This window comes from Dinoponera quadriceps, unplaced genomic scaffold (assembly GCF_001313825.1).
Source record: "Dinoponera quadriceps isolate SergipeBrazil2010 unplaced genomic scaffold, ASM131382v1 scaffold9, whole genome shotgun sequence".
NCBI lineage: Eukaryota > Metazoa > Arthropoda > Insecta > Hymenoptera > Formicidae > Dinoponera > Dinoponera quadriceps.
The window spans coordinates 287,015-297,824 of record NW_014554295.1 but is presented as its reverse complement, the minus strand read 5'-3'; the positions used below and the strand labels follow the sequence as shown (position 1 = coordinate 297,824).

General features: G+C 45.1%; 1 protein-coding gene across 4 annotated transcripts; it reads right to left on the bottom strand.

Moving 5' to 3' along the window:
* Positions 1-2,190: 2,190 nt before the first annotated feature.
* LOC106744273 (TBC1 domain family member 25) lies at positions 2,191-10,535 on the bottom strand. 4 transcript variants are annotated; one of them, XM_014618920.1, is made up of 10 exons: positions 10,074-10,535; positions 9,416-9,636; positions 8,992-9,101; positions 8,436-8,531; positions 8,187-8,352; positions 7,277-7,934; positions 6,462-6,849; positions 5,159-5,470; positions 4,321-4,737; positions 2,191-3,705 (listed from the first exon to the last, which is right to left on the bottom strand). In XM_014618920.1, exons 2-10 carry the CDS (start codon positions 9,455-9,457, stop codon positions 3,276-3,278), a joined length of 2,619 nt encoding a protein of 872 aa, XP_014474406.1. In that variant the 5' UTR covers positions 9,458-9,636; positions 10,074-10,535; the 3' UTR covers positions 2,191-3,275. The 4 variants fall into 4 exon arrangements, with proteins under 4 accessions (XP_014474406.1, XP_014474395.1, XP_014474413.1 ...); XM_014618909.1 differs by having other exon boundaries at positions 10,086-10,535; XM_014618927.1 differs by lacking the exon at positions 8,436-8,531 and having other exon boundaries at positions 10,086-10,535.
* Between the last annotated feature and the right edge of the window lie 275 nt (positions 10,536-10,810).

The window sequence follows — 10,810 nt, the reverse complement described above, 5'->3', positions numbered from 1 at the left end:
TTCCTTGATATTTAAATATTTTCGAACCTCTGCGACATATTAGAGTAAAATTTAAATTTAAATTTCATTGTAACGATAGAGTAAGACTTCGGCCTCTCTCTTGTATCGAAGACCGTCTTGAAATTATCTTCGGACGCTGTACGGCTCATTTCATTGGTTACGAAACATTTGAAGATGAACTTGAGACGCATGGGCCTTCGTCTTGTTGCGTAGGAATACATACATATTATGTTGGTTATAGCTTTTTTGCATTATTTTTATTGCTAAATAGGAAAGCACCGCGCGACCCGGCAAACAATTCAAATAATAAGACGCCTGCTTGCCTGCGGCAAGAGGAATAAAGATAGGAACGAGGCTTGTTTCAGTGTGAAATACACAAGAATCTCTACGATATATTTTATGATACAAACTTTTATCACAGTATATTACTTATACTGTGTTTTTACCGTGTATTCTTCTGTGATAATTTGTAGAATGACTCGGAGCCATTTATTTCTAATTTATCCTAATTCTTATGCCGCGAGCCTCGAATGATTTTCATTTGATTGTTCCGCAGAGATAATTACAATTCCTTAATATTTAAATATTTCTGTATCTCTGTGACACATATGAAGAGTAGAATTAAAATTCCGTGGTAAACTTTGTTGTAATAATAGTAAGATTTTGTCTCTTAGTTGCATAGGAGTACAGCACATTACGTTCGTTGTAGCTTGTTTGCATTGTTTTTATTGCAAAATAGGAAAGCACTAGTATCGCACTAGCCTTTTAATTCTTCATCATATAATTCACTATATAGCCGATGTCTTATCGCTATTGGATATTAATATGCCCTTAGCTATACTCGAAGAAAACAAACATTCGCTCATGCTTTGTTAAAAAATAAAAGAAAAATACGAATATATATATATATATATATATATATATACGTATATAACGTATAACTAAAAAAGATATAATAACGAACCTTGTAATTAATTACTAATCAGTTACATATTACATGTATCTCATCAATTTACTCTCCGCTGCGGTGTGTATATATTTTCAATTAAAGATTTTAACGTTGCTTAAACGACACAACTGTTAAGCGGGGTCTACAATGAGAATTTAAGGCGTGAGATTTCAGAAATCGAAACCAATCATAATTGATTTTTCTTCCATAATTCGACTGTGACTGGTCAATTTTTTAAGGCTTAAAGCTTAAAACACCTATTGTAGACCGGGACTTACTTGTGACTTAGGCCACGCGCACTTAACTATTAAGCGAACACAAAGGATTTGACATGTTTGTCGAAGTAAGTGACGATATATCTAAAACTCGGAAAACGCTTCGGATCTAAAGTCCGTATTCACTGCTAAGCATGCCCACTCCGACTCTGAGCTTCGTCTGAGGTCTGTTTCCTCTCCCTGAACCATAGCTACGCTGGAACATCGTTCCTTTTCCCTTCAACACTGAGTTACATACCCGTCTCACTCTAAACGGTAAAAAGTGTGAGCTGGTATTCAGGAAGAGAAAATAAATCTCTGGTGCCGCATCCGATCGCATGCAGCGCATAATTCAAATCGAGAACCAATTAGCTACGCTTAGCGCTGAACGAGACGGCTCCGGGAGGATCTGGGAAGCCTCGTGGGGATCTTCGTGGCTTCGACGTGGGTCGAAACCGTGAATGAATAGAAGCGGTCGCTGTTAGCGATAAAATTAAATGCACTTTATTGTCGTTTCCCAAGCATACCGTTTGAGAACAAAGTAAGATTCAGCTGCTAGGGTAGTAGGATGTATGTATCTTACAGATTTAACGCATTCGGAAGCGCTCGTGCGTGGATGCACCCGTGAGACGCCCGAATACGTTAAATTAGGGACTTAATTCTACGCCGAGATAGCATGCACCGTACGAGAGACAGACGTACGGCGAGAGACAGAGGGAGAAAGAGGAGTCGTCGACGTGTGCGAATGATATTGTGCATTATGTCGTGAGATCGGTAGTTGTAACAGATGCATTGTTTTTTTAAGTGACTACCCTGATGGAAATACTTTGCTGAAACACTCTCTCAATTTACCCCATTTCATCAATACACGGAGTTTTTCAGTTTAATTCGGTAAATTGATATCTGATATTTCAAAAATTTTTTTATTATTTTTAAAAATTATATCTTAATTTATATTATATTTCATAACATTACATTGAACTTCATGATGAAAATTATGATTTATTTTGAAATATTTATATATATATATATATATATATTTATTTACCTTAAATTTATATCTGTATGCACTTACATTTCCCTCTCAGTATCGGTATCTAGTTACTTAAAAAAAATGTATCCGTTACAACACTGCGTGAGATGGAGTGATGACGTGCGTGCGCGCGAACGGAGCTACGCGTGCCATTCGCGGATTAAGTAAAGCGCTTCCGATCGTTGTATTCCGAGCTTCTTCCTTTCAGTCGCGGATCCGTCTGTTCTAAGTTCATGCGAAGTACGAGAGAACTCTGACACCGGTAGTAACGGGAGTGTTACGAGATGGTAGATAAGTACGGGCGGGTTTGTCTCTGATCAATCGCCCTTCCTCCGTCCTAATGCGACGGGACTTACTTTTTCGGAACGTTATTTCCGCGAAACGGTTTGATACTTTTGCGTACGACGTACTTTATTGCTTTCTTAGACATTGGTCACTTATTCGTTGTCGAATTTACCACCTGTAATACCTACAACGATTTCTTTGCGATGATTTTTGTGGTTATCAGGGTGACCTTCACCAAGCTCAGATTGAACTGATTGGATGGATGAATAATAACTGGAATCGCCAACACCGATTTCCAATTTCGCAATTTGTCGTTTTAACGATAATCGAAAAGTTCACAATTTCAACCATCGAGCAGGTGGCACTTGACTGACGACGATCTTCAATCGTCGATTGGGTGAATCGAAGTTTGGCGAGAGCCATCCTCAGTTGACAAGTATTCTGCTTGTACGTAGAAAGAAAGGCAAGATAAAGATAAGAAGAGAAAGAAAGAAGTCGAGGAAGAAGAGACGGATTAATCAGAGACACTCCTCGCGCGATATGCTCGTCGGAATCCAAGATTGCGAAGAATCCTGCGAACGTCGTGAGACGTCGGAAGAGCACCGTGATCGAACTAATCTCCCTTCCGGTCCAGTCGGCGACATGATATTCTCGTGATATTCGTCGTCAACATTCACTCGGCTCAAGATGGATTTTCCGCCGCATCGAGACGGCACTTCGCGTTTGATACTTTCAGAGGTCGGCTAGGAGAGAGTTACGCGTTCACGTCCGGCTTGCTGGCGGCGGCCGAGCCGGCCGAGGTGGAATGTCTTCTGAGGTAACCGGCGAACAACTGCCGCGCCTGATTAAGTACACGAATCACGTTGTGCCGGCGGACCATCTTGTCGAAGTGCATCGCCATCTCGTTGTAATCCATCTGGTTTCTCATGACGAAGTCACGATGCTGCAGCAGAAGGGTGATGCAGAGGAACATCAGGAAGGGGTTGCCGCCGCCGAATTCGCTCGGCGGCGGCAATGAGCTTTCGCCCAGCTGATCTTCACTCGTGCCTGCCGGTATGAGATTAGTCAGCTCCGTTGCCTCCTCGCATTGTTCCTGGATAGGCTGCTGCTTCGTTGGGCTCTCCGGCACGGCCGCGTTCTGATGCCAACTCTCGGTCCCCTCGCTGTCCGACGCTGATTCGGACCTGGAGAATACGCGAGCTGTTTCAATCGAGGGTCGCAGATATGCCTGGTCTTTTGTATATTGGCGTCTCCTTGGAACGTTCAAGTATTTCACGCGTTTGAATATATTTCTTAACAGGATGTCCCACAAAACCACCTTTCCGTACTTGAACTTAGAATGTCCCAAAGAATCTGTCATGTTAAGGACATATGTTGGTTCTGGGATACTCTATATATGCGCATTGATACGAGCTATGTACGCTGCGATAATAGAAGTCACTATTATTATTTGCTTTGTTAGAATATGAAGATATTCCAAGATGTTAAAAATTATGACTCTTAATAATATACAATCAACAATGAAAAAGTGATCACGATCATAACATTTACAGGCAGATCAAACTCTTACTTGCCCATTAATGTTACGATTACACTGTTTTCATTCTAAGACGTTGATGATGAAAGAAACGAAAGCGATGTATACTGTGAAAGTTTACTCAAAAGAAGAAAAAGAATTCGACGAACTTCTACCTGAGTAAGAATGGCGAGCGGAATCTCAACAATGATTTCAGTTACTCAAGTATGTACGTTTCAGTTCTCAGGTCGACGAATCTTTGAAATCGAAAGCGCCCACGTACCTGGTGGTACGTTTGAGCAGCCTGATCGGCGTGACGGACTTCACGCCGTTCTGATCCTCCAAAATTTCACCGTCGTATTCCAGCTCCGCCTGCTCGTCCGGGGTCGTGGGATGATGTTTCTGCTGCAACGTGTGCAGCGGATTTTCCCACACGAACACGTCCGCCGCCGGGCTGCACCTCGCCAGTTCTGTGTCGGTCTCGCTCTCCACCAGGTCGCTATCCTTCTTCGAGAGAACACAGTCGCACTGCAACTCGCTGGGCGGCGACGGTCCGAACACCTGCCTATCCAAGGACTCTAGTTCCAGTCTTAGCTCTCTGGTCATCGACGTGGTCATCGGGAAGAAGTCCGTGGGGTCGTCCGGCGAGCTCGGCTCGTCCCTCAGCACTCTGATAACGCCGCTTTCGCTCGAGACACGCCTGGCATGATGAAATTTCGCTCTTGGTCTGTTCTTTTTAGCTGAACCGGCTGTTCTACTTTAAGAAATTAACGCACACCGAAGCGTTAAGCCCGCATCAGACTGCGCATTGGAGATTAAGATTGAAGTGAATTTCGTCAATTAATGCAAAGTTAACTGAACTCAAGTTTAGTAAAATTGAGCGAACTTTGCGCTGATCGGTCAAACTTCAATTCAATCTCAATCTCCGATGGGTAGTCCGATACGGGCCTTAGAATCTCGTGTATGCACTTCATATATTTCGATGTGTATGTACATTTCTCATGGACTAATTAGCAACCAGTTTAGCTAAGAACAGATCATCTGTCTCTGAATCGTGCGATCTACTTCGTGGACGTTTTCGACGAAGGAGAAAACTCCACGGGAGGAGCAACGACGGTTACCTGAGCTCGGGCTCGGCGTCGCTCGGCGTGACTTTGCTACGATTGAGGCTGGTGAAGTTCAAGAATTCGTTCAGATTCTTCACCACGCGTGCACACTTCTTCTCACCGGCGTCGTTCTGCTCGCTGTTCTTAGCCTGATCCTTGTTCGAGGTGGACAGCCTCTCCTTCAGCTCCAAGAGATTCGAGCGTTTCGTCCTGACGGGAAGGGAATCTGTACTTAGGCACTTTTCCGTCGACTCGGTATTCCTCCTGTTCTTCGTGCTGGTCAAATCGTTCTCCGGCTCGGAGAACGTCTCGTACGGCGAGCTGGATCTGAAAACAACGATTAGCAGCGCACTTAAGTCACCGTTGAACCGGTTAGAATGGATAATACACGGACTAACTATGACAATATGAAGGAAATTAAACGAAATAATTCGATCTATTGGGAAAAATCGTTTATCGCCGCTACGAATTTATGACACCCTACGTGTGTACACACTGCGTCGTGTATGTTTGCTACTCCCTAAATTGATAATCACACGATTTCCAATCTTACATATAGGCACACAAAACCGTAATAATTAGAGCCAATATAACATTATCTTTATAATTAGAGTTATTTGTGAAATTTTCAACCTTTAGATTATGAATTTACAAGATTGAAAATCATCTCGGTATATTCATGGTAATAACGTGTCATGATTATAGACCAATTCTTGGCAGAATGGACATATTACTTTTGCAACAGAAGACAACAATAATTGACTTTCTTTTTATATTTACCTTTTAAACCATAATATTGACTGACAATACATATTTGAATTGTTAAAACCAAATTCCTTCAACATTTTTAAGATACAGCCTACTTATATATGTTGAACTTCGTCAAACTTTATATGATTTAAATTTCCATACGCACAGATATGTTTAACTGTTAACTTGTTCTCCGATTCTGTAGATTTTTTTCACAGTAATTTGATAATAATTTTAGTATTTTACACTGTGAGCGATTTTATGAGCTTTTACTTTTCAACTATATCATTATTATTCATATACTAATACATTTTGTAACTCTTTCACTGTCTGTCCACTTACGATATTACTGTTCAATTAAATATATAATGTAAAGGGTGTTTCCGTTAATAAAAATTATCATGAAAATTATGTAATTTTCCGTTTTCTAAGGAATAGTACACCGCACATGACGCCGATTGTNTTTTCTATAAAAAAAAAAAAAAAAAAATCTGCTTAGATTTTCATCTCGTTCGAAAAGAGAACGAATCGACGTCGTCAAGTACGAGCAACTATGCAAACAAGAAACCTTTTCGTTTCTCCGTTAACCTCGGTAGCTGATTGTAAAGCTGGCTCCTCCGTGCTGAGGGTTTTCCGCTTCACGTTGGCGGCGATGCTGGCCGAGGAGCTCTGCCGTCTGATCGCGCAGACCTTCGTGTACGCGTTCTCACGGATATGTTTCACGTTTGGGCTCGGCGGCGGCGACGGCGGTGGGAAGGGTACTTCGGCGAGGCCCAGCTCGCCGGTCGGCGGTGAGGCTGGCAGAGCCGCCCATAAGACCTCGAGCATCCTGAGCGCGTCGTCCAGTGCGAATTCACGCTTCATCTCCAGCAGAAGCCAGCGATAGCAAAAGAGCAGATCGTCCGCTTGATGGGATTTTAAGTACGCGTAAAAGTCGGGGTCGTAATGCTGAAGACCTGCGAGAGAGAGAGAGAGAACGCATTTTCACGGTTAGTAATCGCTTTGTCGGATATATTGCGGCGGTAACGCCTCTAATTTTAGATAATAAAGCATTGACATTTTAGCCGGGGAAAGGTAGACTTCCGGACGATTGATCTGGCGAGCGTGGAGAATGACGGAGTTTATAACAAAGCTTATAAAACGGCAAACGATTCTACGATCACGGTGAACTTCTGCGCGCACAGTTTCGTTACACCTGTGCAACACCGGCCTGTTAAATAGAAAGTGCGTGTATGTGTGTGTGTGCACGCGCGTGTATGACACACTCATGCGATGCCTGCGGTTGCGCAAGCATTGAGAGGCTTCTGGAATGGCCCGAGATCGAAAGCTGGCGGAGCAAGCGAGATCGCAGGAGTGTTCTTGCAACGACGATCAGCGGCGTACCTTCAGCGAGATGAGCGAACTTGGTGGTCATAGCGATACCGTCGAGCATGAAGTTATCCTTCAGACGTCGCATAAGGGCGCACAGGCAGATGTAAGCCTGCGCCTCGTCCCGCATCGTGACGAGAAGCGGCGAGGCCAGGTCGCTCATGCCCTGGCAGTAGCTGACGCTCGGGTGATTCAAGGCGTACGTCGTCAGGATGTTGAACAGGCTCGCCGTGTTCTGGTTGTCGTCCGAGCCGCCGTAGAACTTGTGGTGCCTGTCCGTCCGGAGGACATCCTTCCTCACCATGCCGGTGACGTAGCCGAGGTCGCCGACGTTCTGGCCCTTCTGCACCAGAGCCCGCCATCGTTCGCGCAGGTTCTGGTACTCCTGCGCCTTCCTCTTCATGTAATCCATCCGCTCGCGACCCGACATACCCTCCGGGTACACGTTCAGGATATGCTTCCACACGACCTTGCGCAGACTAGGCTCGATCCCGCCGAAGTAGATGACCGCCCGTAGCTCCTTCGAGTGCACCACTTGGCCGATCGGGTCCAGGAAGCGGCGGAATTCGGCGTCCGTCAGCGACGGCCGCGGGGGCTGAGCGCTCTGCTGATGGGACGACTCCTCGCCGAGGTTCCCCAACGCACGCTGCACCATGTTCAACGTACGTTCCATCTGCAATGAGGTAATCACAAACGTCCCATATTTCTCCCGCAACGCGTAAAAAAAGAGTAACATCTATATATAACACGTGTAACATAAATATGTCAATATATGTATACAGATATAACCGTGTAAAAATAAGAAAAAAAAATGTCAATCACAGCACGGTTCCTCGCCTCCCATTTTCCCGACGGTATTCGCGGGAATTCGCGCTGTCTTGCGGTCGGCCGATAGAGCGCGAGGCACGCGAAGCATTGGACTTGCCTTATTCATTATGAGGCCGGGCAGCTTCGGCGTTTTGTAAGGAAACCCGGTTTCCTGCTGACGCGTCGAAACTTCCTGCGCATTTTGCTCCCAGTAGCACTCGCAGTCTCCGGTTTCGCCGAATGGCTTCAGGTTCACCTGCAGATAGAGGTACGGCTCGGACGCGCTGAAAGAATTCATGTTAGATCGAAGTGCTCGGGCGCACCTTGATGGGCGTATCAGCGTATTTAGATTATCGCGCTCGATCACCTGATAAACGCGGCGTCTAAGTCCCAGTCCGAGAGTAAGAACAGATACGTCTCCGAGCCATAATCGTCGATCGCACGATACGACACGGTGAACTCCCTGCGGTGCGCGTGATCAATTTTTACGGCGTGGCCGGTTTAATATTTCACGGCGTGGCGAGTGCGCCGCGCGGTAAAATTTATAGATATACATTCGCACGCGTATACGTGCTTCTGAAGAAGCTCTACTACATGGTGTGTCTGTGGTGTTGTTGCGTGTGGTAGTTTTGCTAAACGGTGGTGGTGGCGAGTTCGGCGAGAGAAGTGACACGGTGTGAATTATTAATCATTATCATGATGAATAATATGTGAAAGGTGAGAGGAGGAACTACGTTGTTCGAGAATAATTTGAAGGAAAAATTATATTCAAAAGTGTTTTCTTTTAAATTATATTTCTCTCACGATCAATTGTGCTATTCTGAGTGTGGAAATTTGTGTTTTTTTTTTTTAAGTAAGAAATCGACTGAACGAGAAAAATCACTCGACACGTGTCGCTAAGTTTTCTCGACGACGCGACTTACCCCTTTATGTCGAAAGCCTTGATGAGGATGCTTTGCAGCACCTCTATTGATGTTATTTGAGGATCCACACTGAATTTCCGGTACTCGGGCTGATGCCTGGTTTCGCATTTCTGGACAGGGGAAAACATACTTATCGTTATTCCTTGTTAATTTCACCTTTTGCGCATAAGATATAGATATTTTTAAAGCGAAGAGAAACTCGACGTAAAAGTGGGACATCAAAGTGGGAAAATTCAACGTAAAAGTGGAAGATTGTGAGTCCTTATATTGTAATAGATTTGTCTAGCTACGTCACATATGTTACATAATTGCTGCGTGATCTAATGTGCCATCGTACATTTTCACGCTGTAACGCGCGTGAACTGAAGAGATTAATAAAAGGAGCATTCCTCTGAGTGTAACACAGGTTTTCGAACAATCATACCTTAACTTTGACACGTACAGCTTCTCTGGGACAACCAAACATGTCTGCCGCCGCTGTGTGCTGTATTGGTTCAGCTTTCAAATGTGTATACTTCACGACAGATCACTAACCATCATGATCCTTACGTGTTGTGTATCTCATTTTCTCATACGTCAACAACTCAAGCGCGTCATCAAAATCAAACGATCACCACTTGGTCATAGCAGCACTAACTGATTACACTAGAAAAATTGATAAGACAAGTGAAAATTACCATTATGACTAACATACGCTGATATGTTATTAACAAAGAACATATTCCAAGCTTCCAAATAGAATGTCACTTCTGAGAGGCAAGACTGATATTATTCAACGGAGAAGTTTAACAACCACCTTGCGAATTGTTAATACCGCAATATTAATTACAATGAGAGTAGACGTTTCAAACTGATCGGGATTAAAATTCTCAATCCTTATTGTTACAACCGGAAACTAGGACGAGTGTTTCAGTGCCTGACATATCGCTGTCAGCGGTGGTAACATATCACGGTTATTAAAACTCTCTCATTGTTCCTCGCTGGTCGATTCACCGACACCGTTGAATTATTTTCGACTAACTCGGCACGATTTGGCGTCCCTTTCTTTTCCGCTCGATTGACAAACACCGCCAGCGAGATACCTTAATAATTACCGTGAAACCACGCTCAATTCACGGTGCGTGCTCCGAAGTGCAGGGAAGACGCTCTCCGTATGCGCGACGTTTCATGCTCTCGTGCTTTTTCGCTTTCTAGCTCGCGTCTAATTATACGCCGTCCGTAGTGGCCATGTGCCTCCCGTGAAAGTACGGCTATCGGCGATGCACGATCGGCCGTCAATCGAGTGAGTATCGACGTCGACGACGATCGTTGCTGCGCTACCGAACCGCGTCGCGTGTCGAGGACGGGACCGAGCGTCGTCGTCGTCAACGGTCAGTTTCTTCCAGTCGTCGCCGCGTCGCTGGTCTTTGTTGCTGCCCTGACGTCGTCGTCGCTGTTGCCACCGTCGTGACGCCGTCGTGACGCTGAGCACAGCCGACGTGACAACCAGTGACAGCGTATCCGCGCGCTCGCCGAGCGCACGAAACGTGTTCGATTTTCGAGCCGCGCCAGGAGCGGCGCGCCGCGCCTCGTCGCCACGCGCCTCGTTCGGTCGCACCGACGAGATCGAATGGAACGCGAAGTGTACTCGTAATTCGTCGAAACTCGCGTCATTTGAGAACAAAGAATCGTCCGAGCCGTTGAGTCCCACGGTGCTCGAGGATTCCTCCGACCCGCCGGTTGAACGGTTCCGCTTGAAAAAAATCCGGCTAACCTGTCGTCGAGTCGTACCACGACTTCATTCATTTTTCGTCGGGGACGGTGGTGGCTCGTAGCGGAA